Source organism: Diadema setosum, chromosome 2 (assembly GCF_964275005.1).
Source record: "Diadema setosum chromosome 2, eeDiaSeto1, whole genome shotgun sequence".
Classification (NCBI taxonomy): domain Eukaryota; kingdom Metazoa; phylum Echinodermata; class Echinoidea; order Diadematoida; family Diadematidae; genus Diadema; species Diadema setosum.
The window spans coordinates 13,719,196-13,746,298 of record NC_092686.1 but is presented as its reverse complement, the minus strand read 5'-3'; the positions used below and the strand labels follow the sequence as shown (position 1 = coordinate 13,746,298).

Below are 27,103 nucleotides of genomic sequence, written 5' to 3'. Positions count from 1 at the left end.
AATGAAAGGTCATTTCTACCAATGTGTACATGATCTACTTACGAACTGGCTTATTTTCTGACAATGCTGACTGTTTCGTGTGTGTTTGTGTGTGTGTGTGTGTGTGCGTGTGTGTGTGTGCGCGCGCGCGTGTGTGTGTGTGTCTGTGCGTGTGTGTGTGAGTGTGTGTCGTTATTTTTCAGACCTAATCATTACGGTTGCAACAATCTTTTTCTGAACGATTGTCACGAACACTCCGACTGTCTAGCTATATATGCTGTAAGGCGTCGTGCGTCGAGCTTTCTCATCTTCAGATCTTCTACCATCATCTCTTCATTGATAGCCAATAACATCATTCCATCGATGTCCTCTTTGTAGAATATATCGCAGTACTCGGACAAGCCAATTTCACGCAGGAGATCTACAATGTCTTCAAGATAAAACCCAGAAAAAAAAAACACAAGAGGAAACTAGCTGTAAATAAATGTATAAGAAGGAAGGTTGGTATTCTTTTTAAATTACAACACTGTGTCCAGCAACATACACTTGAAGAGTTTGTTTGCAAATACCGATAAGTCCATATTTGCCAAATGGAGATATTTGCGATTAAAGGTCAAGAAAAACAAAGAGAATAATAAGAAAAGTTTTGCTTCTTTTGACCATAACTTCAAAAATGTACCTTGATATGAAGTGACCAATATATCATTTAAAAGGTATTATTTTGTATTTTATGACAGAGACCGTACTTCAAAATCTTCAAAAATGGACTTATCGGTTTTTGCAAACAAATTCTTCACTTATTCTCCTGTACAAATATTTTATTCAGTCCAACATTATGTATGGAATTGAAGTGTGGGAGAGTAAATGCAAATCTCATTTGAACTGCCTTCGTCTCAATAGTCAGAAGATGGCCATGCGAGCTATTACCTTTAGTCCACTCAAAACACCTACTGATTCCCTCTTCCGAAAACTGGGAGTTACGAAAATATTTGCACTTTATAAACTTTCCATTATATGTGCATTTGTATTTGATTCGTTTAAGAGAAGTACAGGCATATGCCATATGATCTGGTAGAATGTTGTCAAAATATCCAACATTCTTATATTCAGCAAGGGGCAAAAAATGCTTGTTTTATATACCAAAATGTAAAATTATGTATTGTCAACTCCCATTTTCTTATATAAGAGTTTAATTGTAACCCCCCCCCCCAAAAAAAAAGTAAGGAAAATTGAAATCAGGAAATCTTTACGAAGTAAACTATCAAAACACATTAAATCTGTATAGACAAGGTACTACAAATCGATAACGCTATAAAACTATTTTGATACATATTATTTTGTTTATTGTGTAATACGTGTTAGGAAAAACAGCTACTTGTCCTATCTCCTGGTTCTTCTAGCAACCTCATTGTGTAGGCCTACATTATTACCATCAATTGTATGCTCAATGTTTTTTTTTGATAATTAGTTTAGATCACTTAATCACTTAACCATTAAGTATTTGATACGTTTCTAAGATTGTTTAAGACTGTTATGCGTGGTATGTATTAAAGGGACTGTGCAGTACTGATTTAGTTGCGGATTTAGGTTTATAACATATTTTTTTTGTGAGATAATGAGAAGCCTCTTATCAAAAATGAAAGAGCATGTAATTTCAAGAATGATTCAACATTTGATGAAATTTGGCCTTGAATTGGTAAAGATATCAACAAGAAAAACAAACAAACAAACGATCATGATAAAATTGACATGCCACGACTTTTATTAGGATCTCTTTTTACCTTGTTTTTAGATATCTTAGCCATTTCAAAACCGATTTTTATCAAATACTTAATAAACTTTTGATTTCCCTTAGAATTGTAAGCTTTTTAGCATTTCAAAGAGAGAGTGGTTTCTAAATATCTCGCAAAACGTTTAGTTGAATTCTCACTTCAACCAGTACTCTGCAGTCCCTTTAATGTTGTTGTTAACAAAAAAGTGTAGTGTTAAATTACCATTATGTATTCAAATTGTCTCGTACTTAGGCTGCTGTTTGAGATAAAAAATCTCAAACTCAAACATATTCACGGTAAATGAATAACAACTAACATGTATCTTCACTAAACGACGACCGGCTTGTCATCTTTCACTGGGAAATTAAGTATAATGAGAAAGAACGGAAATGAGTGAAAAAAAAAACCCAAATCGCGCCTTCATTCACAAGATGAAGAATTTATTGAAATAAATGACACTGAAAAGGTGAGGAAGATTTCGGAAATTCAATTTGATTCTCTCTCATGTGTACTTTTTAGAAGGTTAATAATGCAAGTGGGGGTCTCACCATCAGTGGTCATCTTTGGTGAAATCTTAATACGCTCCAAGGACCTTCGAGAGCAGTGCCCTTCTGCCTCTAGCTCTTCGTAGACACATTCCCTTATACCGGATATTTGCATGTGGTCCAACCTACTTTGCAATCTACCAATTTCAGCACGATCAGCCTGTTGTAACGAGATGATTTCATCTCTTTCTCTTCTTAGAGCCTTGGGAAAATTAGAACGGAGATAAAACATCAATTCCACGTTAACAGGAAGTCCAGGTTATTTGATTTGATTGATTTTGATTGGATTTATTCTCTGTATGCCTTTTTTCCCATGTACATCAATTTTCTGCAATTTTATTGAAATGAAACAAAATGACGAATTGGAAAACAAAAGCAAAAGTATGTTTTAAAGTAAAGTATTCCATGTGACAAGTCCGTATTTTGATACAAAGGTTTAGGAAAAATACAACTCTGAATCAACGACAAGGCGAGGGTAATATGTTCAGCTACATATTTCTTTTGTTGACTTATTCAATTGTTAACCATAATCTGACATGCTTTCACAAAGGAATGAACCACATGGAGCTATTTTCTCTTTAATCAACCCTTCCAACATTCATCTGCATCATGATATATACGCCTTTGACATGATTTACGGACCAAAAAACCCTTCCATTATGTATATTTTAACTTACCACTAATTCGTCTCTGTGTTCTTTCTCGGTGGTGAGCAGTTCAGAAATCCTCTGTTGAGGCAGGACGGAATTTTTCATTCATCTTTTCATTCATTTGCTTCTACTTTCACTTCAAGACAATATAAATGCTTATAACAAGCAGAGAAATGAGAGTGCATTCCTTCTAACATAATCACATGCAGAAAGACGTCTTGTTTCATACTAGACTAGAATGACAATAGAGATGCTTAAATGATTCAGCCCTCTCAACTACGACGATGACTACGACGTATGTACACAAGGCAGAAAGGTCAATGATTACTCAATACAATGTCATTTTTAGGTAAATTTGCTACATCTGACATCTTCTTAGGTATGTAGCCTTCCTCATACAGTTCTTCAGAACTATTTGGGTACTGGAAAGAATGGCAATAAGTGATTGAAGTGACTAAAGACTATAAAACGAGCAATGTGTCGCCAGAGCATGTGCGGGTATCTTTAGACCTATTGATACTCATCGTCAGTTTACTTACACATTGCTAATCCACACTAAATCCATTTGAATCCATTTATTTAAAATAAATTGCAAGTGGAGTTACCACAGATTTTTTTCCCAGCCCATCATTCCTTTCTGAAGTTGATTTGTTTTTATCAGACTACAATATCTTCAATACCCACGACTTTAATTTTCCCTAAATTGTCAATGGGAGTTAAAAGTGTCTCTCACATACGGAATCTTTAATCCATTTTTTTCTCCGACGTTACTGTCTGATTTTTATTAGAGAACGTGACTGAGATTCCATGCATTTTCGAAAACTATGGATAAAATTGTTTATCTTTATGTTAAGGACATTTTTTTTTTTTCTACTCACGAAGTTTAGAGTCTACTTCACATAGGGGCCTACTTACAACATAATTTCCTACCCAATTTCCTACCACAGCCCTTCATCATATAATTCTAAGGTAATTCCTTGTTAAATGTATCCAAACTGCCTGCCCCTTGTGCTCTGAAATACTTTGTAAAGTACACTTTCACTGACAAATTTGATGTAATGGAAATTGTTGATAAGTGAATAAAGCCATGGTAAATAGACTTACGATGTCTTTCTGTTTAATCTGTTCCCTCAGTTCCTCCACCATGGTATTCTGAGCGGTTTCAAGTTCGTTCTCGACATCGGGACTGCAGGGTAGTTGGGCAAGTCAATTCATACAAAGTGTGCACACGAAATATAATCTGATAATCGAATACGTATGGGCATGTAAAACAGGTAGTGAAAGAGTACCAACCACCCCATTAATATATAAGTAAAGAAAAAAACACAACCAACAAGCATATAAAGAAAAAAAGCAAAACAAGCAAACGTATGAATAGGGATGGATTATAATTTGAAATGCGGGCAAATGTTACTTTTTCAACCTTGAACAGAGCTGAATTTCTTTATGACGTCACAGGGAGCTCAAATGAGTATGTGGACGTCACCATGACGACAATATGACGTCATCTTATTAGACCTTCGAAGATGTATTCTGATATATAACGATACATCAAACAATCACAAAATCCTGAAATGTGCTGGTAGAACACCCTTTCTTGACGTTAATGATGTGGGTTTTAAAAGGAGACTGAACTGTGAATCATCCATTTAGGTTTTTTTATTTAAATTGATTGAAATACAAATGCATGTTGATTTGTGTGGATTTATGATACCCTCAACATCACTTTACGGTGAAAGGAATACTAGTATCTAGAAACATCCCATATATTTTTAACAAATTTTTCTTCAGATTACTTGGATACGCCCACAAAAAATCCTTCCAAACCGATATTCCTGTTGTGACCTCATCTGTCAATCATCGCTAGAGTACTGATATATTTAACAAAAGACATTGAAATGCACTCGACTCAGCATAACTTGCATATTCCCTCGGCATGTCTTTTGTTAGTCACATTAATATCACAAACATGTAAGTTATGCTGAGAAGAGGGGAAGGTGCATTAAGCAATGATTGACAGATGAGGTCACAACAGGAATATTGGATTGGAAGGATTTTTTTTTTTTTTGTTGTGGGCGTATTCAAGTAATCTGAAGAAAAATACAGGAAAAAATAGTTAAAAACATATGGAATGTCTCTAGATATTTGTTTCACCGCAAAAGTGATATTGAGGGTATCATAAATCAACACAAATCAACATGCATTTGAGTTTTAGAGAACCTTTAAAATGATATCCGTCCAGGGGAGTACTTAGTTGCGCGCTCTCATGGAAGCGTAAATGGACACTAACCTGCAGGGTTTGTCAGGTCTGGCAGGTACACGAGGAGTCCCTGACCCTTGCGTCGCTGCCTTTTTTAGAGTGGAAATCTGCATATCCATATTCATGATAATATTCTTCAACTTTTTCTGTTCCTGTCGTGAAATTCTTCCACCCTCTTTCTTTCCTGCAACGAGAGTGCAACGGTTAGAGTTTTTATTCCGAAAATTCGTTATTCCGAAGGTTCGTTTATCCGAAAGTGAAAAAAAAAAATAATCGTTATTCCGAAGGTTCATTAATCCCAAAATGAAATTACGTATGTAATTCCGAATGTTCGTTAGTTCATTTCATTTCATTGACGAACCGTTTTTCATTTTTGCGCTAACGAAGCTCCAGTATAACGAATCTTATTTCGTTTTTGGATTAACGAACCTTTTGAATGACGAACCTTCAGAATCGCCCGGGTTTAAAAAGGCTCAGGGTGACTGAAAACACGACAAACCTATATCCATTATCATATATAACTATTATCAAGAATTAATGTCTACATTGCGAGGTAAACACACTACCCAGGAAATAGGGCAGAGCTTATGATGAGGCGTCCATTCATCGATAATAGCACACAGAGTATATATGTGTGTATATATATATATATATATATATATATATATACAAAAATTTAAAAAAACAGGGAATGTTATCAGAGTAAGTTTCAATTCTTTTCTTTACAATATGGCACGGGCAGCCTTTTCGGGGGGAAAATCTGCCTTATAGATTATTCACACTTACATATTTATACAAGTATCATAATACATAACATTATACCTCCACTCCGACAGCCACTAGACGTATACATACATAGATGATTTTATTTGTGGGTGGACCTACCGCTTTTGTGGCAGTGTGGTAAACTTTGTCGATATCAGCCGCATTTTCTTAAGATAGGCAGATGACTTTTAATCAAGAATGTCAATATCTGATGAATGAGCCAATAGCCGAAGCTTTTGACAAGTGACGGTTTAGGGTCAATATCATATTGGTCTAACTCGTTTTGATTGCTGTTTCGCTAAACTATGCATAGCCTACGTATGCTTGGTTTTACCTTGGTCTCACGTACCTTCGTGGCTTTTGGCCCACTCTTGGAACACATCCGGTATCGGCTTGGGTATGGGACGCATTTCAGTAGGTAACCTTGATTGGGTAATATCTACCACATCCCATGTGGCGTTCACACGGTTGAATACTGCCGGTAAGAGAGCTCGCATCTCCTCATACGTCGCTTCCACAAGGTGAAATTCGAAGGATGTACTGAGGGGTATTGAGAGAATGGTGTTGTCTCTGGCACGTGCAGTGAAGACGTGATAATCGGTGTAATGATGGTGCAGCATCACAATTCCATCTTTTGAAATCTTTCCCGTGTCAGTATGTTCAGCATCTAAACGGCGGAGGCGCTGATGGGGTATTTTTAACGAGAGAGAAAGTTGGAGAGACCCACGGTGAGCGGTTGACACACGTAGATTATGCACGACACCTCAAAATTGTCTGCAAACATTCGTTATTTAATGCTAACATTTTCTCTACGAGATTCCGATGGTTTTTAAAGGTACTGTTTACCATTGGTAGCAGTTATTACTGAAGGGAGGAAAAGATGATGGGAACTCAACATGTCACACGTATCATTACTGCCACAAAACAGATCACCACCATTGACCAAACTTTCTTAGAGTGAACAACAAAACTTTATTCCTCCCCTCGAGCGCCATATTCCCAAGTCTCGAATCTTTCTCTACCCCATGTGGGCTGAACAGGTTATACACGTACTTACTTGGCATATACATAGTGATTCTTTAAAAAAAAAAAAAAAAAAAAAACAAATGTTCGAATCATTACATTTGATGCATATATGTTGGTCAGTGGTATCACAAAACATCTTACCATTATTGATAACACAAGCTTCGCAATAAAGCCTAAAATATATAGGAAATAAGGAGATATCAACATTTTTTCTCAATAACCATAACTGTAGACGGATTATTCTAGAAACAATTTTATTATATCTTTTGCTCACATTTTGTATATCTAACCTTACTTAAGATTGATTGCACTGATTAAAATTTTTAAATTGGTTGTTTCTATCCATAACTCACATTTTATAACTATTTTAGGGCACTAAAGCTGGGTTTTTGTTTCATCTTCATAATATATGGTAATCAACTAGGTTCACATAGGCAGCGCGATAAGTTTCTCCGTATATCTTACCTCATTGGTATCGCACAACTCACAGCTTTGACACTCATCCACCATGCCGGCGACAGGCAAAGCTTGCCTAGTTCAATTAAAGCTACGGTCACAAAGGTTGCCTAGTTCAATTAAAGCTACGGTCACAAAGGTTCGTACGAACGATTCGTTCAGTACGAATGTCACTGTTCGTACGAATTCTGGAGTTCGTAGAGATTCGTAGATGGGGCACAGATTCTTACGGTCTTCTTACGAGTTTCGTACAAACGCTGTTTAATTCGCAAGAACAAATTGTGTACCTACGCCTTACGAGTCCCTTAGAGTGGGATTTCACGGAGCACGCGAACGATTTGCGAAGGACGCGAATGACAAAATCCAACATTCGGAAAAGTTTTTCTCCGAATGTTTTCCGACAATGAAGCCGAAAACTATTCTTGCGCAATTTGTGCGAAGTTTCCACGACGTATGTGCGAATGTCGTGTGTATCATTGCTAAAGTACAGCATGTTACGTACACGAAGAACACGCGACGGAAATGCGAACAACGAAGAATTTTCAATAATCATGGGAGAAAATGTACCCAAGGAGAGAAGGAAGCTGTCTTGAGTTGAATTTTTTTCTTTCCTCTATTTCTCCTTTCTTTTTCTCTCATTTCTCTATCGTGTGCTTGCCTACATTTTTTTCCCCTAGGACATATCTCCACTAGTAAAGCCTTTGATCTTTTTTTTTTTTTTTTGCAGTTCCTCCAACACATAACCTCTATAGTTCAAATGAAATTTTACATACTTTAGATTAATTTTAAGTGTATTCTACGATTTTTTTTTGTATATCAAACATTTATTTCTCCTTGCTAGTCTTTAATTTCTTTTGTTACTATAGTTGTTAATAATTGTTTGATGTTTAGATGTATGTTACGATTTTTATTTGTAGAAAACGTATAGGTCATACATCCCCCAAACGTGCGCTAAACGTTCGCAAGAATATCTCAAAAGGTACGCGAACAGTTTGCGATTACGTCGTAAAATGATCGGAAAAACTTCGCAGATTTCGCGTAACATACGCGAGACATTCTCCAAAGTTTCGGAGTCTGTTTGGGGTTTCACGAACATTTTGCGAACATCGCGCGTGTCTTGCGAAGGTCTTGCGCATATGACGAGGCTTTAAAGACACTTTCGAGAACAATTCACGAGCAAATCACGACCAAGTGTGCGGAAAAGGTTCGCAAAAAATTTCTAACTTTTTTGAAATTCTCGCCGAAGTAAAAACGACATTCGCGAACAATTGACGACGCTTCCGAACCCTCACGTTCGTTTGGCGATCTTTTGCAGACTAAAATACGAATGCTGGATTTTGCTATTCGCGTCCTTCGCAAATCGTTCGCGTGCTCCGTGAAATCCCACCCTTACGAACGCCTTACTTAAGGCTCGGTCACAAATGCCTTTACGAACTGCTACGAACGCCGTACGAACGATTTTTAGACAATTTCGTAAGATCTTCTTAGGAAGGTCGTACGAAACCAGCCTTCGTAGACCGTTCGTAGACCGTTCGTAAGTTCGTAGCCTGGTCGATGGTCTTGTCCAAGATCTTTTTTAACTTCGTACGAAACCCTCTCTTCGCAAGACGGATGTACGAACGTCGTGCGAACATCGTAAGAACAACGCAAGATTTTGCAGGATCGAGAGACAATTCTAGAAGCCTTAAATTCTTACGATGATTGTAAGAACGCCTAAAGTCGTTCATAAGGCGTAGGTACACAGTATTTGTGTAAATGTTGAGTTTTAGGGGTATAGAGCCAAACGTGCGAAGTTCAAATCTTCACTTTGTTCTAGGTGTTCGACCAGAAAGCATTTCTGTTAAATATGGGACCAAAAGGGAAGCAATCAAATGGAAAAGAGGGAAGGGGAAGAAAAGAAAAGAGGGAGATGAGGAGGAAGGAGTGAGAGGGTGAGAGTTGGAGGAAACAACCTCCTCCTCCTCTACTTGTAGTTGCAGCTGCATTTGTAGTCTCCTCTTGGCACTACTGCCATCATGAAGTATAACACTTCCAACTGTTACAGAATTTTCGACAGGACACGGCAGCGTCTTTTTAACAACCCGACAAAATATACAAAAAATCGTAAATCTTCTTACGAATGACTTGAAAGTGCCGTGAGTTGCACGTACGACCATCTTACGACAAAAAGAAATCGTAAGATGGCCGTAAGTGTGACGACAGAATAACTCAAGGCATTCTTACTAAAAACGTACGAATTCTTGGGCCATAAATCATTTCGTTTCTCTAAGAGGTCTTAAGTTGTTCTTGCGAATTAAACAGCGTTCGTACGAAATTCGTAAGAAGGCCGTATAAGAATGTGTACCCCATCTAGGAATCTCTACGAACTCCAGAATTCGTACGAACAGTGACATTCGTACGAACGCATCGTTCGTCCGAACCTTTGTGACCGTATAGCTAAACTCGAAGAGTTGTTCGTGAGAACGCCGTATGAATCTTTGTTCGTAAGGCATTCTTATGAAAGACGTAAGAGCCCTCTATAAACGACTTGAGGCGTTCTTACAATCATAGTAAGAATTTAAGGCTTCAAGAATTGTCTCTCGACCCTACAAAATCTTGTGTACTTGTTACGATGTTCGTACGACGCCTTACGAAGAGAGGATCTCGTACGAAGTTAAAAAAAAAAAAAAAAATCTTGGACAAGACAATCGACCAGGCTACGAACTTACGAAGGTCTTCGAACGATCTACGAACACTGGTTTCGTACGACCTTCTTAAGAGGATCTTACGAAATTGTCTTAAAATCGTTCGTACGGCGTTCGTAGCAGTTCTTAATGTTATTTGTGACCAAGCCTTAAAGTGATTGCCACCAAAATCACAAACGCGATGCTGCTGAAAATGCCATAACTTTCTTGTGTCATTTCTAATTTGGATGAAACTAAGACATTTCTGTTGGTTTGATTTTTTGTTCTGTTTTTAAGAAGTCGACTAAAGCTTTGAGTTGCATTCCGCATGGGGGACTTTTGCGGACTCGGTGGATTCAACCACTTTGGTCGCAGGTAGGTTGGTTCCTCATTCTCTCACCTGTGGCATGTCATACTTGAGCAGTGCGGAAAGTGGAAGGTCATCAGCTATCATGGTCGAGTAGGTAGCCATGTCCATTGTCTCGGGAAACCGGACTTCAGCTCCCTGTTCGTCGATCCCAACCAATACCTGGATTGTATGAAATGAAAAGCTCACGCGCGCACGCACACACAGATGACTATTCATCTGTGTGTGTGCGCGCGCGTTTGAAGGGGTCTGGGGTGGGGAGTGATGTAATATTAAATAACAATAAGTAACATTAAGTAAAAGTAAATGTGAAATGTTTTGTTGCAGGGTCAACCTTGTTAAACAGGCACGGCTATCGATCGAGAGAGTGTTATGTATTCGATGTAATTTAGTTTATTGAGACGTGACGTTACATAGGGAAATCTTCACCTTAGAAGTGCATAGGGCAGTTGTTAAGCCCATTAAAGACCTTTGAAGTTTGGAACATTGCTGTTTTCACACAAAAGTTTCAGATGAAAAGTGCTTTCGAATGAACAATCTGAAAAGTCCTAAGTTGCTTGTCCTACTTATTTGTTGCATATTTTTTACGCGTTCTCAGAAAACGTAGCCGTGCTATTTTGCATCCTTTAGGCCTGCACTCATGGATTTCCAAAACATTTAGCGATAGACAGGTAACACTTAGGCCTGCTTAGAGAAACTCATCATTAAAGTCAGTATTCATGACCTTATGACACCAAACAATCACACACATTTTCACATGTTTAAGAGTCCCTCGTCTTTATCTTGGAAATACAAAATGGAATGATTTCGTTGAGATCCTTATGTGGAAAGTTTTTATAGATAACGGTACCATCAAATAATTATGCTACTCTGAACACTACCTTAGAAGACCCACGGTACATCAACTTTGGAACATAAACTCTAAAACCTAATTGTCTCTATTTATAGATCGTTTCCACTTGTTTCAGAGATTCTTTGTGGCTGTTCGTTTATTTATTTCTTTATTTTTGTTTGTTTTGTTTGTTTGCTTGCTTGCTTGCTTAGTTACTTGTTTTTGATGGGTAGGAATTCCCAGAAATCCACCATGTAGGTCATATTCTAAAGTCTGGGTCATCTAATTCATCATTTAAAATCATCAGCGTCCATCACCACAGCCACAACCCATAGCTGAACATCACCGTCAAAGCCATCATGTTCTTCTTCTTCTCCGCTCCATTTTCTCACTCCTTTTTCAAACTCTCCGCTATCACCACCACTGCTATCACAATTGAATTTGATTTCTAAGTCGAGCTGCATATATTAGCGTTATAATCGAACGTTTAGCATTAAAATACAAATGTAAATCCACCTGATGCCTTTCGTGCATACGAGTAAACTATTTTTTTTTTGCTTGTGTGTTGTTTACTCCTGATGAGATGCTCTAAAAATTCTAATCCGTCATAAATATTTTTGCTTCCATAATATGAATTCTCACCAACTGAAAAACAGTGAGTAGGTCCAATAAAAATCAAATTTAGGAAAAGAATTAGTTCATTAGTCCTTGAAAAATTGCGCGAATCTTTAATTGAGAAACGGCATGAATGCTTTGCCATATAGATTTAAAAAAAATTATCATAGATTACTGCAATCAATTTACTTATTTATTGACTTATCTATTTAAATGTTTAACGTTATACTTTTATACTATTAAGGGTATACCTGTGTTTTGTGATTTTAGTTGTAATATTTATATATAGATATGATTATATATCAATTATTTTGATAAACAATATTGTATGTGATATTTATATGTATTGTCACTGTGTACACTACCTCTATTCGGCCTATTGACTGCCATGGTGGCTGTTTTTAAACCATCACAATAAATGAATGGATGAAAATAGATAAATATATAGCAATGTTCTTCATCTGATACGACTCCATGGTGTGACGTCACGCATCAATACATTCTGCTCTCTAGTTATATTACCCTTTCTTTCCCTCTCTCGGGATGGTTCTGGACATCGACTGTTCGAATGGTGATGACGTCACCTGACGACTGGTTTGCCATTGGATCAGCGAAGCCGTACTGCGCATCAACGATGCGCACTTGTGCAGGACGAGGCTTAGCTTCAATTAAGGCTCTCGTTCCACGGTATATCTTGTCGTCCAGGCGAGGATCTGGTGTAAAGGACGGCATACAAAAATGATAATGATAGTAAAGAATCTGAGATAAACATATATGAGATAATGTGTCAATAAGTGCATTTTATCTTCGTCACAATTATCATTTTCCGATAATAGTCCGGGAGCCAGCGGGGGTCAGCCTAGCTGAAAAGGTTACCAATTTTTATGTGTATAGCAATTTAGTACATATGTGACCCTGCACCTCAAAACAAACAAAAAGTCGCCAGACATGACTTTTTAGTTAAGACCATATTCTGAAAGAGCAGACTTTAAGCTTTAAAATGATGTATAACTCAAATCAAATGGACTCTCCTAACCTATCTAAATATTGGAAAGAAAGCACAAACTCAGGAAAAGTGTGAACTGAGAAAAGAGGCTCTGAAGTACAGTGTCTATTCAAGTGCTTAATCTTTACCAAACCGTGCTGGCTGTGCGATGAATGGGACAAAAAACAGGAAGTAAACCACCAGAGTAACAACAATGAAGAGATTATCAGATTAAACTGAAATTAAGCATGCCTCTTTAACACATTCTGTCCATAATCAATGTCAACTTTCAAGGCAGTAGCACTTTCCTCTCAAAAGTTATTAGAGTTGAAAGCGAAGAGTGTGGACAAGGTTTTTCAGAAATGAAAAAGGGATTCTATAGACACACATAATCACACTATTCTACCAAAAATGTTCGAGATAAACTGCTAAAAAAGACACTTTCCTACCCGTTTTATGATACCGAATTTTAGCATAATGTAAAAGAAGACCCGCTCTTTCAGAAAAAATGAAAAAGTCAAATTCGGCTAGGTTGACCCATTTTACTTATTTTCAGTCCTCACGCAAAATCAGGGTGTGCGACTTTATGTTCGTTTTGAGGTGCACGGTCACATATGCCCCTGAGTATGGAAATGCACGTCTGGCTGGTTATCGGTGGTGGGTGTGGCCAGGAGGGCCACAAAAAGGACCCTCCACAATTAGGCTAGGCTAGCTGGAAAAGTAACCCCATGAAAACAACTGGAACTTGTTCGTTACACTTACAGGATAAATGAATGACCATTGCCAGACGTTTTAAGTGGTGGGGGTAGCCGTCAGACGCTCTTAAAGGTCCAACTCCAGCTAGGCTAGCCTAGCTGAAAAAGTAACCTCATGAAAACCACTGGAACTTGTTCGTTACACTTACAGGATAAATGAATGACCATTGCCAGACGTTTTAAGTGGTGGGGGTAGCCGCCAGACGCCCTTAAAGACCAAACTTTTTCCAGCTGGGGTTGCCTAGCTGAACAAGTAACCTTGTGAATCCCACTGGAACTTGTTCTTTACACTTACAGGATATATGCATGACCGTTGCCAGACGTTTTAAATGGTGGTGGTGGGGGGGGGGGGGGTAGCCGCCAGACGCCCTCAAAGACCCAATTTTACCAGCTAGACTAGCCTATATATAGCTGGAAAAATAACCTCCTGAAACCCACTGGAACTTGTTCTTGTGATACACTCAAAGGATAATTGAATGATTGTTGCCAGACAATAGCCGCCAGACGCCCCAAAGACCAAAGACCTGGAACTTGTTCTTACACTTACAGAATAAATGCATGACCGTTGCCAGACGCTTTAAGTGGTGGGGCGTAGCCCCCAGACGCTCTCAAAGACCCAATTTTACCAGCTACATTGTATAAGGTTCACATATTTCAGAAATGATAGCAGTGTAATTCCATAACAATACCGCTTGCTTGCGAGTTCACCTGTCTATAATCTATGCATGCCTTATTCTTTTGTTCTGCTTCCTTGAGCCCCAACTCATGCATTCTTATGGTGACTCTCCCATGTCATCATCCTTGTTCATTGCAATTTGTTCTATTTTTTGAAAATATTCTTATTCTTCATCCCAATTATCACAAATTCTGAAACTCTGTCCTCAGTATAACTAATTCATAGTTGTACAAATGTAAAAATCTGAGAATCACCCGGAGGTCTCCTTTAATGGGGGAGTTTCTTGAGCGCACAGGGAAACATGCTTTGAAATATCAATAGGGCAAGTGTTGGGACGAAATACTGTAGAAATATGAGAATATACAGTGCTGTGGTTTTGGTAGAAGAAATAGGGTATCTGTATTTGTCCTCAGTGATAACCAAAAAACTTATGTGGAAAGAATAATAGACATCAAAAAAGAATTGCCCAATCAAACATGTCGGGATTTTTCTCAAACATCAGTGTTCTCATTTTCTTTGCAGTGTAAAAAAAGAAAAAAAAAAAACAGGGCCGGGTACAGTATCCGGATGGAAATTGGTGGGATGGGCGTAAACCCGCGGGTATTATAACATACTGACGTGAAAAAAAAAAAAAACAACAAGACCAAAAACTACTTTCTTTCTGTGCCCTGGGGAGAAATATTCATCAATTGCATTTTGGAAATGTTGAAAATCACAACTTTTGATGAAATTGTCAGTATCTCTTCTTATATGAAGGCTTTTTTTACAATTAAGTTTCTTTCCTCTATGACCATGATAAAACAAACCCCTGATGATTAAAACAGAAGAAAATCAAAACTTGGCAAATGAACTCTTTGGACATTAGCAAAAGGGAATACATTAACAGTTTTTGCAAACACTTTATACAATTTTCTAATACTCCATCAAGCTCATAAAAAATACAATTCTACTGCAACAAGAAATCCATTCAGTAAGACTCGTCCTCGGTGTACATAGCTTAAAATGCCAACTTTTTAAAAATAATTCCCCAGCTCTTAAATTTACTTTAAAAAGGGGAAGTAAAGCTCAACACCTTTGGCCTATGACTTTTTAGGTACCGTGTCACCTTACGGTTGAGGAGATGGGTAAAGAAAAATTATTAACGAAATAAAACTTATAGGAACATGTTTCACATGACCTCACCGTTTTCTTCTCTTAAGAAAGAAACGAAATCTGAAAATTGTTCAAGAGTGTTTTTGAACATAGTACATTGCAAAAGCAGAAAAAATCAGTGTTTTTAAGAAACATAACTCACAACAACAAGGAATTCCTGTCGTGTCTAGTATTGCACGTTTTTGGTTTGGAGGGTTTTGGATGCTAATATTTCAAGACAAGTTTATGCTCCGGCACTTCGCATGAACTTAAATGTAAAGTAATGATCAACCTCTCTTGCCAATAAACTCAACATTTGCTGTTCTTCAGTAAAGCATATGACAGAAACATATGAGAAACATGTCTAAAATTCATATGAATAAGCTCACAGCAACAACAAAAATATTATGTTATCTATAAACTAATACTGCATGTACTTAGTTTCGAGGGATTAAAGGGGCAACCGAGTGGGAACATTGCATGTTCCCTCGCCATGTCTTTTGTTAGTCACATTAATATGACGGAAACATGCAAGTTATGCTGAGTCGAGGGGAAGGTGCATTCCAACGTCTTTTGTTAAAACATTTCAGCACTTTAGCAATGATTGACAGATGATGTCATCTCAAGAATATGAATATTGATTGGTTTGGAAGGATTTTTTTGTGGGCGTTCCCAAGTAATCTGAAGAAAAATAAAAGAAAATATCATTAAAAATATATGAAATGTTTCTAGATATTCGTTTCACCGCAAAAGTGATGTTGAGGGTATTATAAATCAACACAGATCAACATGCATTTGGATTTCAGGGCCCCCTTAAGATGCAAAATATTATGACAAAAGCCCCTACGTGGCTACCAGCAATTAAACATCCTTCAACTTCTTCAGCAAATGAGCTCATGTGTATCATCTTCTTGTTGAAAAGACGAAGATGAGTAATGATAAAATAACCAAACTATCAACTTTCCTTAACATGTTTTACATGTAACGAAATTGAAAAAAACTAGAACATCTGAAATTGTTCAAAATCGCTTCTTGATAACGATGAACGCAATGGAAACTTAGTGTTTGTAACCACTATGACACGTGTCTACAGATCTGTCATGCTCATAAGAAACGTAACTCACAGGAATATAATTTTATACAGTAAGTACTTGGTTTGGAGGACATTTAGATGCCAACTTTTCAAGAATAATACACCAGCACTGACATTAACTGATGAAAAAAAAAAAGGAATGTTCAGCTTCTTTATCCAATTAGCTTAGGTAATTCCTTGTAGTTGAAAAAAAAAGAGTACACATAAAAATATAGACTTCCCGTAACATGTATCACAGGTCATGATCTCCACGTTTGCTCCTCTTAACTTAAAAGAAATAAATATATATTTAAATTTGTTTTAAACGACCTTTAAACAATATGAAGAAAAAAAAATCTGTGTCTGCAAAGGTACGTGTCTAATACTGGGTCACGCTCATATTAAACGTAGCTCACAGGAACAAGGAATTCACGTGTGTATAAAATAATACTGCAGAGAGGGTGCAAAGTTGAACCCTGTATTGAGGGTGCGAAAATGTTCCCTTGGGTACATCTTTCCACCCACACTAAGTGGTGCTAGATTGCACCTCTTCTTGAGGGTGCATCTTTCCACCCACACTAAGTGGTGCTAAGTTGCACCTTTCTTGAGGGTGCGATCTTGCGCCCTTTACCTTTCGGCGCACCTTTGCACCCCGTGTAGCCTTTACATCTTGGTGCAACTTTACATCCTTTCGTGAGGGTGCAAAGAAACACCCAAAGTTCCAAGATTGTGCCTTGTTTTGAGGGTGCAATCTTGGAACTTTGGGTGCTACTTTGTACCCGCAAGAAAGGGTGAAAGTTACACCCTCGGGAGCAACATTGCCCCCTTGAAAAAGGCGCAACCTCGTACCTTTAGGTGCAACTTTATGCCCGAAGGATGCAAAAATGTACCCTCTCTTGAGGGTGCATTCTTGTGCCTTATTGGTATGATGTTGCACCTATGTGGTGCTTATTTGCTCCATGACTGCTGCAAAATTGCTCCTTTAAAGGAGCAAGTCAGTGTCACTGCCTGCTCCTTTATAGGGACAATATTGCCCATCATCTCAAGGTGCAACTTAGCATCACATAATCGGGTACGATTTAGTTCCTTAACTACTTTAAACCTTGAATAGTGCGAACTGATGTAAGCCTATTTGCTCAGTATATAACTTATGTTGTTGTTGCACTCTGCAAAGTAAATAGGATTAATGTAACTTGGATCTTGTGAATCATGAAATGTGTGTGCGTGTGGAATTGTGAAAATGTTAATGTAAAAGTTAACTTAGTTGTGTTTGAATAATGTACTGAAACCAAAAAATTACCCAATTACCTTTTCAATAAGGTGAGCACTATATCTATCAAACAGTTCACCTTCTCGGCAAGAGTATACATCTGCATGAAGGAAGAGGTGAAAATATGATATGCAGTTGTCTGGATACGTTTTATTCAAAACGTTCTTGAATGCGTACTTATTCACATAATCTATAAGAATAACATATGCTTCTTACCAGTACTCAAAACCTCTAAAACAAGAGCATGCTTCTTACACTTCTAAAGTATACACCATATCTTAAAAACAAAATGTAAGAGGATTTAAGAAGCTGTTTGTATGCATTCAAACGAATCCATATTTCTATCTAAAATCTAAAACGTGTCTTGTAAAATGGGAATTCGTTTTATAATGACGATGCCAATTGTCTTAAAGTCCTTATCACGACATGTCTTGGAGTTCACGCTTATTGAAAACATGAGATTCTTGGCACGTAGATTACAACTATGGTTTAAAGAGTTAACTGAGATACGCATACCGTATACGGGCATTTCGATGAAAACATTTAAATACAAGGTACTGTAAATAATATGAAAATCAAACTTGATACCAGCCCTTATCGGCAACCAATACCGACTATGGAGGACTGCAGTTATAATTGTGTTCAGATATTGTTTTGGGTGATACACGCATGCCGACTGATTTGGGATCAATTCGAGTCCCTCGAGCTGAGATTATGGAACTGCAATGAGCAAACCATCATTATGCATAACAAAGTGACTGAGAATAATGCGAGCACCAGTTTCTGTTTCGTTGTTCTATACACAGAAAGTTGTTTCGTTTTCCAATCCTGTGCAGGCACACAGAGATTTACAGAATTCAATCATCTTTGGCTATAACGCCATGGTCGCGTGCAAAATGAATGCAGCTTATCTAACTTAACCTGTAGTTACTGAATAGGGACTACTGTATATTCAATTTATACATTATTAATCGGATGATAGAACCTGTCAAATAGTAAATTGCGGATATCATATACCATTGTCAAATTCACTTTCTGTTCTATACATAGTATCAATGGAATGTTATGAACCACTTCAGCATTACCAATCATTATTTCCCTGAAACGGCTGCATTTGTATGCGCGGGAAGAGTTTGGCATCATACATAGCAAGAGTCGTGATTACAAAACTAAATATGGCCTACATGTATTATACAAGGTTTTAGGACACTTTGAATCATGCCCCCCCCCCCCCCCGAGAAAAAAAAAACAAAAAAACCCCAAAAAAACAAACAAAAACAACAACAACAACTTAGTGAAATGTTGTACAATGTATGCCCTACTTCCATTAACCCATGATCTTTGACCTTTGAATACATGGCCATACATTTTTTCAACGAATAGGCATTTAGATGCAACGTAGGTATTATATAAAAGAAAAAATGTTTTAGGAAAATACATTTAACCACTTCAGAAATAATTATGGAACAAATAGCAAAATATTGACAAGTTCACTTCTTCCGTAATGACATGACAGAAAACTTTCCTCACCGAATCGTTCTGCCGTAATTCATGAGCAAGTCATGGATATATGTGACCCTGCACCTCAAAATAAACAAAAAGTCGCCAGGCATGAATTTTTAGTTCAGACCATATTCTGAAAGAGCAGACTTTAAGCTTTAAAATGATGTATAACTCATATCAAATGGACTCTCCTAACCTATCTAAATATTGGAAAGAAAGCACAAACTCAGGAAAAGTGTGAACTGAGAAAAGAGGCTCTAAAGTACAGTGTCTATTCAAGCGCTAAATCTTTGCCAAACCGTGCTGGCTGTGCGATGAATGGGACAAAAAACAGGAAGTAAACCACCAGAGTAACAACAATGAAGGGATTATCAGATTAAACTGAAATTAAGCATGCCTCATTAACACATTCTGTCCATAATTAATGCCAACTTTCAAAGCAGTTGCACTATTATTTCAAAAGTTATTAGAGTTGAAAGTGAAGAGTGTGGACAAGGTTTTTCAGAAATGAAAAATGGATTCTAAAGACACACATAATCACACTATTCTACCAAAAATGTTCGAGATAAACTGCTAAAAAAAAAAACACTTTCCTGCCCGTTTTATGATACCAAATTTTAGCATAATGTAAAAGAAGACCCGCTCTTTCAGAAAATATGAAAAAGTCAAGTTCGACTAGGTTGACCCATTTCACTTATTTTCAGTCCTCACGCAAAATCAGTGTGTGCGACTTTATGTTCTTTTTGAGGTGCACGGTCACATATACTTGGTTCGATTAAAAGTATACAATGAGTCATTGCAAAAGCATCTAATAAAAAGTATGCTTCAGAACTACATCATTGTCATTTTATTCTATAACACTAATAATATAGAGCTATTGGTCCGCCATATTGCCTAACAGGTCGTTGTCCTCCTACCACGTTTGTTTAGCAAATAAGGCACAGAATTTAATTTTGCACTTGTTGCCAAAGACTCTAATCTTCTTTACCGCCATTCTCAGACATGTATGCTGGTGCTGTATGAATTAGAAACGGAAGCTTACAAATATTCACCATCTAACAAGGCAAAAGCGAAGTGATGTCTCGTCCACGTATCGACTTTGTGATTACAGAGATTTTCAAATGGCATAGGCCTAGTTCATTGACTTCTTGACTGTTGACGTAGTCGGACTTCACCAATATTAACACTTGACAGCAATCATTAGATGATCTGAGGAGTGAATTTGGTGGTCATATAGCTCAAAAGTGTGGAAAGTTATTGAAAGAACACCAGAATATTATGTCGACAGTGTTTATCAGGTGAGATACAAACACAGAACAAGTTCCAGTGGGTTTCAGGAGGTTACTTTTCCAGCCAGGGCTATAGTCTAGCTGGTAAAATTGGGTCTTTGAGGGCATCTGGCGGCTACCCCCCCCCCCCCACACACTTCTTAAAACGTCTGGCAACGGCCATACATATATCCTGTAAGTGTAAATAACAAGTTCCAGTGGGTTTCATTAGTTTATATTTTCAGCTAGGCTAGCCTAGCTGGAAAAAGTAGGGTCTTTAAGGGCGTCTGGCGGCTACCCCCCACCACTTAAAACGTCTGGCAATGGTCATGCATTTATCCTGTAAGTGTAACGAACAAGTTCCAGTGGGTTTCATGAGGTTACTTTTTCAGCTAGGCTAGCCTAGCTGGAAAAATTTGGGTCTTTAAGGGCGTCTGGCGGCTACCCCCCACCACTTAAAACGTCTGGCAATGGTCATTCATTTATCCTGTAAGTGTAACGAACAAGTTCCAGTATATAGTTTTCATGAGGTTACTTTTTCAGCTAGGCTAGCCTAGCTGGAGTTGGGCCTTTAAGAGCGTCTGGCGGCTACCCCCCACCACTTAAAACGTCTGGCAATGGTCATTCATTTATCCTGTAAGTGTAACGAACAAGTTCCAGTTGTTTTCATGGGGTTACTTTTCCAGCTAGGCTAGCCTAATTTTGAGGGGTCCTTTTTTTTTGGCCCTCCTGGCCACACCCACCACCGATGACCAGCCAGACGTGCATTTCCATACTTAGGGGCATATGTACTAAATTGCTATATACATACAAATTGGTAACCTTTTCAGCTAGGCTGACCCCCGCTGGCTCCCGGACTATAACGACTCTACACCTATATTACGTCATTACTGCCCGAAATCAGATACTATAGTAGCTGTTGTTATACATCCAAGTGCCTCAAGGGAGCTACATCGTTAATAAAGCAGTCACAATGTAGACTGGCATAAACAAATACAATTGCTGACCTTTCGTCTCACCTCCCTTCCTTCATCATTGCTATCTCTGTGCTATTCCTTCATTTAATCTAATAATACTGTAATTAAACGTTTGAACGCCAGATTCAAAATGTTTCATGTTCATAAATGTCCGGTTGACAGGATGCTGTCTGCACAAATAGTCTAGGACATTATATAGATGACTAAATCTGCAATGAATTCAGAGGCAGGAATATCTATCCACATTTAGGGCCAACTAACTATGGGGTGATACTAGGTTATTATGATACGATTAATGTATAAGAGTTGATACACAAAATGTAGCTTCTTGAAACAAAATGCGCCATATCAAATTTTAAAGAAAGGAGAATATGATAGTTGATAAAGCATTCATGTCATTATCCAACTATAGGGCCAACGTGCAAGCAATTCTTCAAAATACAAATAGATAAACCTAAAATCAGAAATCCAGTTTGGCAAAAATCTGAATAGCTCCAGATATTGAGAATGAAATCCATTTCGGTTGGAAGATAGGAGCTTATCTCATGGAATTTGAATGGACTGTATTTAATAGGCTGCATGTACAGATGTGATTTATTAGAATTATTTTTTTTATAGTAAAAAGAACTCGTAGTCTGGCTTTGCAAACCCTTGGACAGAGTTTGAGCTGAAGAACCCCCCTTTGAAATTTGATGGATGATAGGGTATATCTCACTTATCAGGTTACCGAAAATGAAAGATCTCATTTCTCATTTTTGCAGAATTTTTGAATTTTGAATCTTACGCACGTCTCTTTGGGCAAATATTTACCTATGTGAGCGCCTTACTGCAAGTCGTCGCTTTCCAAAAGGGTTTGCAATCTTCAAACAGATGTCGTCGTAGATGGCGCGATGACAGGTTTTTATTTAATGTGAAGTAGGCAGGAACAGGCACCAATATCATCTTTCGAACGTTGAATTTAATTCATTAAAAAAATTATCTTTGATGCATTTTCAGAAATCAGATAAAGGAAACTCCTTTTAGGATAGAGATTTGAATTCATTATCTGACAATTGTTTAGCGCCATCTTCGACGGCCTCACTCCACTTAAAGGAACAACAACAACAACAAAAAAAAAAAACCCACAAAAAACGAATTACTTCGAAAGATTTATCTAAAAGGGTTCCGGCAGGCAAGTCTTTTTTTTTTTTTTTGGGGGGGGGGTTGTGTCTTTTTATTGCAGAACAATATAACACTGTTTGACAAAACCAACAAAGTCTCAAGACATGGATTCCAAGTTAAGAGTAAATTCTTAACGAGCAAACTCTAAGCTTTAGAATGATGTATATGACTCAATACAAATAAAAATAATGGACTTTCCTATAACCTACCTAAATTATAGAAAGAAAGTGAATTGGACAAGGAACATAACAATCAGAATGAAGAGGTTATCAGTTTAAGCGAAAATTGTCCACACTCTAATTCATTAGTACATTCTATATCATGACTAACAACTTTCAATGCAAAAGCAACATCAATTCCAATGTTACTAGAATTGAAAGTGAAGACTGTGTAAAGCGTGTTTAAGAAATGAAAAGCGGTCTGTTTAAAACCTAACTAATCACGATATTCTACAAAAAGAAGTGTTCTATAGATTAACTGCTAAAAAAAAAAAAAAATCATTCACTAAAATTTCCCAACTTTACCATAATGTAGAATTTATATGTGACCGTGCATCACAACCGAACAAAAACTCGCACCCCTTGATTTCACGTGAGGACTCAAAAAAGGTGCAACGGGTCAACCAAATCAATATTTAGTTTTTTCATATTTTTACACAGAGCTACCCTTCTTCTACATTACTCTGAAGTTTGAGATCATAGCATCGATGGGAAAGTGTGTTTTCAGCAGTTTTTCTACAACTTTTTTTTGGGGAGAGTAGAATTATCAGTTATGTCTTAGAGGCCCCTTTTCATTTCATGATAACCCTTTGCACATTCTTCACTTTCAAGTCTGATAACTTTTGAAAGGATAATGCTACTGCTTTGAAAGTTGGCATTAATCATGGACAGAATGTGTTAATAGAACATGCTTAATTTCAATTAAGCATCCCTTCATTGTTGCTGTTCCAGTGGTTTACATCCTGTTTTTTTTTTTTTGTCCAGATCATCGCAAAGCTAGCACGGTTTGGTGAAGATTAAGCGCTTGAACAGACACATAGACCCTTTACTTACAAAGCCTCTTTTCTTGGTTCACACTTGTCCAGATTGTCTGTGCACTTTCTTTCCAATATTTAGATTAGGATTAAGTCAGGAGAGTCCATTTGAATTGAGTTTTACATCATTTCAAAGCTTAGAGTCTGCTCTCTCAGAATCTGTCCTGAACTAAAAATCCATGTCTGGCGACTTTTTGTTTGTTTTGTGGTGCAGGATCACATATATCTATCTATCTAATATGTATATATATATATATATATATATATATATATATATATTATATATATATAACTTACGATTGACTAGGTTGACCCATTATATATATATATATATATATATATATATATAACTTACGATTGACTAGGTTGACCCATCTCACCTTGTTTTGTTTGTTTGTTTTTTTTTTAGTATGCACGTAAAATACAGGCATGTGACCTAAATACATACACAATCTAAAAAAAAAAAATCTGGCTTGTGGCTATTTACTTTTATTGTGTAAAAACATACCCCCCAAAAAAAAAGCAAGAAAAGAATCGAAAACACTTTTTTTTGTTGAAAATAATGAATCATCTGAAAAAAACAAATCTTTTTCTTTTCTACACAAAACTTGCCACTCCTTAACCCTAACTAGGCCGGGGGGGGGGGGGGCTCCGAGGCCCCCCCCCCCCCTCGACGTTCCGCGCGATGTATCGCTAACGCGAAAAGCTATCGCCGCGACGTTTCATGACTTTTTTCTTTCAAGTCTCCCGCATCTTTTGACACCAAATTTGCGATGCCCGGGCGCGCGGTTTTGAAGTTGCGCATAAATATGTATGTGCATGTCAGACCAAAAATTGCTCAAAAACGTGAATTTGTGTACAATTTCAATGCAAACTGTGCTTACAGGCAAATTTCACAAAAGCATGATTATTTGGGGGTTTTATTGATTAAAATCAATTATTAATATATTTTCTTGTTCGGAACAATGTCGCAAACAAGTTTCATCGAAAAAACAATGAAAAACATAAAGTCGAAAAAACAAAGAAATACATAAGAAATTCAAAAAACAATAAAATACTTAAGAAATTTTTTTCTGATGGCACAATTTTTTTCTCTTATATTTGCTCAGGACACTAAAAAGAATATTTACACAAAAAATTTGCCCATTTTGAGCTTTATTTAGTGATTTATACCAAATTGTCTGATTTCATGCATCATCACGCATAAATTAGCATAATTTAGCATAAATGATAATTTTAAAAAAAATTTAACTTAATGGTACTTTAGATTACATCATAGGCAATGTGTGTGCCAATTTTCGTTGCGATCGCGCGGTCGATGGCCGAGATCTGGAGGGGGGGCCTGGGAGGCCCCCCCCCCGGCTCTATGATCTTCCTAAATAGCCCGGCCTAGTTAGGGTTAAATATTGGTACATTTGTTGTAATTCATAAATAAATACGTACAGTAATTTGATTCAATCTAAATAAAAGAATACAGAATCATTTCGGAAGTTTCAGTTTTCTTTCAAATTTTCCTCACCCTAGATATTTTTGTGCAGTCACTAAACATTGTCTTTACATGATAGCGCCAATGACAAAGCAGGAAAGAAGCAATTTCCTCATTCTTTCTACGTTATATTGAGTAGTGGAAATAATAACAATAATTAGACAAATTTGTATAGCGCAGCTAATATGTAAATAATATACTCTACTGCGCTGTGATGTAACAGAGCTCCTGACATTGTTACTGATTAGACACACACACACACACACACACACACACACACACAAACACACACAAAAGTAACAAATTAATCAAAGGCTTCTGAAAAAAAAAAGGTAAGTCTTTAACAAAGACTTGAAGGTGGCAAGTCATGGGGCCTTGTGGAGCCGGGAAATGTGCAAACACGGGAAATGTGCAAACACCGGGAAATGTGCAAACGCCGGTAAATGTGCAAACGTCTCGCCGGAAATGTGGAAATCTCTAAATTTCATCAACGGGAAATGTTTAACATTTTCAACATTTTCTTGTAAACCCCACAACGGATTTTCACCAGATTTGGCTGATAGCATCTTAATAGTGATGTGGTCGTAATTTGTTAAAATGAGCCCCCACCACCTCCACCGAAGGAGGGGGGGTGAAGCCTCAGAGTCCCTGTACTATGGATTTTTTTTTTTCTCTCTTGTTCTGCCGAACCGAAAAAAGAAGAAGATAGAACTATGTTAGTGCTTTGAATACATTAATGACTGAAATTTCATTTTTTTATTTTAGCGGATCCAGGGGTGACCTGATTTTTTTTATCTTTGTATTTTTTTTTTGGGGGGGGGGGTGACGCAGAGGAGGGGGATTGTCCACCTTTTCAGCATCTTCTTGATAAATCTCATGACAGATTATCACCACTAAACTTGGCAGAAAGCATCTTTACGGTGATATGATCTTTATTTGTTGAAATGAGTCCTATATACCCCACCACCTAAGGGGGCGGGGGGGGGGGGAGATGAAGACAGTGTCGGATCTCTAATCTCAGGGATTTTTTTTTTAAAATCTTCTTCTGTCAAACCAGAAAAGATAAAGGTAAGTTAGTGATATGAAGACATTAAAGACTGAGATTTCATGTTTGATTATAGCGGATCCAGGGGTGCCCAGACTGGAGGTGGGGGGGGGGGGGGACGAGGGGGATTTTCCACATTTTCAGCATCTTCTTTAAAAATCTACGACGAATTCTTTTATCAAAGTTGGCAGATAGCATGTTTATGGTGGTATGTTCTTTATTGATAAAATGAGTCCCCCCCCCCTCCCGCCAAAGGAGGGGGTTGAAGCCTCATAGTCCCTAAACTCTGGATTTTTTTTTCTTTTTCTGTCAAACTGGAAGAGATAGAGGTAAGTTAGTGCTAATGAAGACGTTAATGACTGAAATTTCATATTTGATTATGGCGAATCCAGGGGTGTCCAGATTTGGGGGAGGGGGAGGAGAGGGCAGTTTTGCACATTTTCAGCATCTTGAAAAATCTACAACGAATTTTCACAAAATTTGGCAGATTGCATTTAATGATGATAATGATCTTAATTTGAGAAAATGAGCCCCCCCCCCCACAAACATACACATACACCGCTGAGGGGGAGGGGGAGGTGAAGCCTCAGAGTCCCTAAACTGTGGAATTTTATCTTCTTCTGCGGAACAAAAGAAGAAAAAGAAGATAGGGCTAAGTTAGTGCTATGAAGACATTAATGGCTGAAATTTCATGTTTTATTGTGGCGGATTGAGGGATGTCCTTATGGGGGGGGGGAGGGGAATTTTCCACACTTTCTGCATTTTCTGCAAATTAATCTTTGACGGATTTTCACCAAGCGTGGGAGGTAGC

The 27,103-nt window shown here is 37.6% G+C and overlaps 1 protein-coding gene across 1 annotated transcript in view; it reads right to left on the bottom strand.

The window, feature by feature from the left end:
- Window positions 1–224: 224 nt before the first annotated feature.
- Window positions 225–27,103, bottom strand: part of LOC140242669 (uncharacterized) — a 41,975-nt gene continuing 15,096 nt past the window's right edge. Inside the window, exons 2-9 of the mRNA XM_072322432.1 lie at window positions 12,453–12,643; window positions 10,517–10,645; window positions 6,321–6,654; window positions 5,237–5,390; window positions 4,051–4,132; window positions 2,974–3,024; window positions 2,300–2,498; window positions 225–409 (exon numbers count right to left, since the gene is read on the bottom strand). Coding sequence (XP_072178533.1) covers window positions 225–409; window positions 2,300–2,498; window positions 2,974–3,024; window positions 4,051–4,132; window positions 5,237–5,390; window positions 6,321–6,654; window positions 10,517–10,645; window positions 12,453–12,643 — 1,325 coding nt within the window. The remainder of the gene's footprint in view (window positions 410–2,299; window positions 2,499–2,973; window positions 3,025–4,050; window positions 4,133–5,236; window positions 5,391–6,320; window positions 6,655–10,516; window positions 10,646–12,452; window positions 12,644–27,103) is intronic.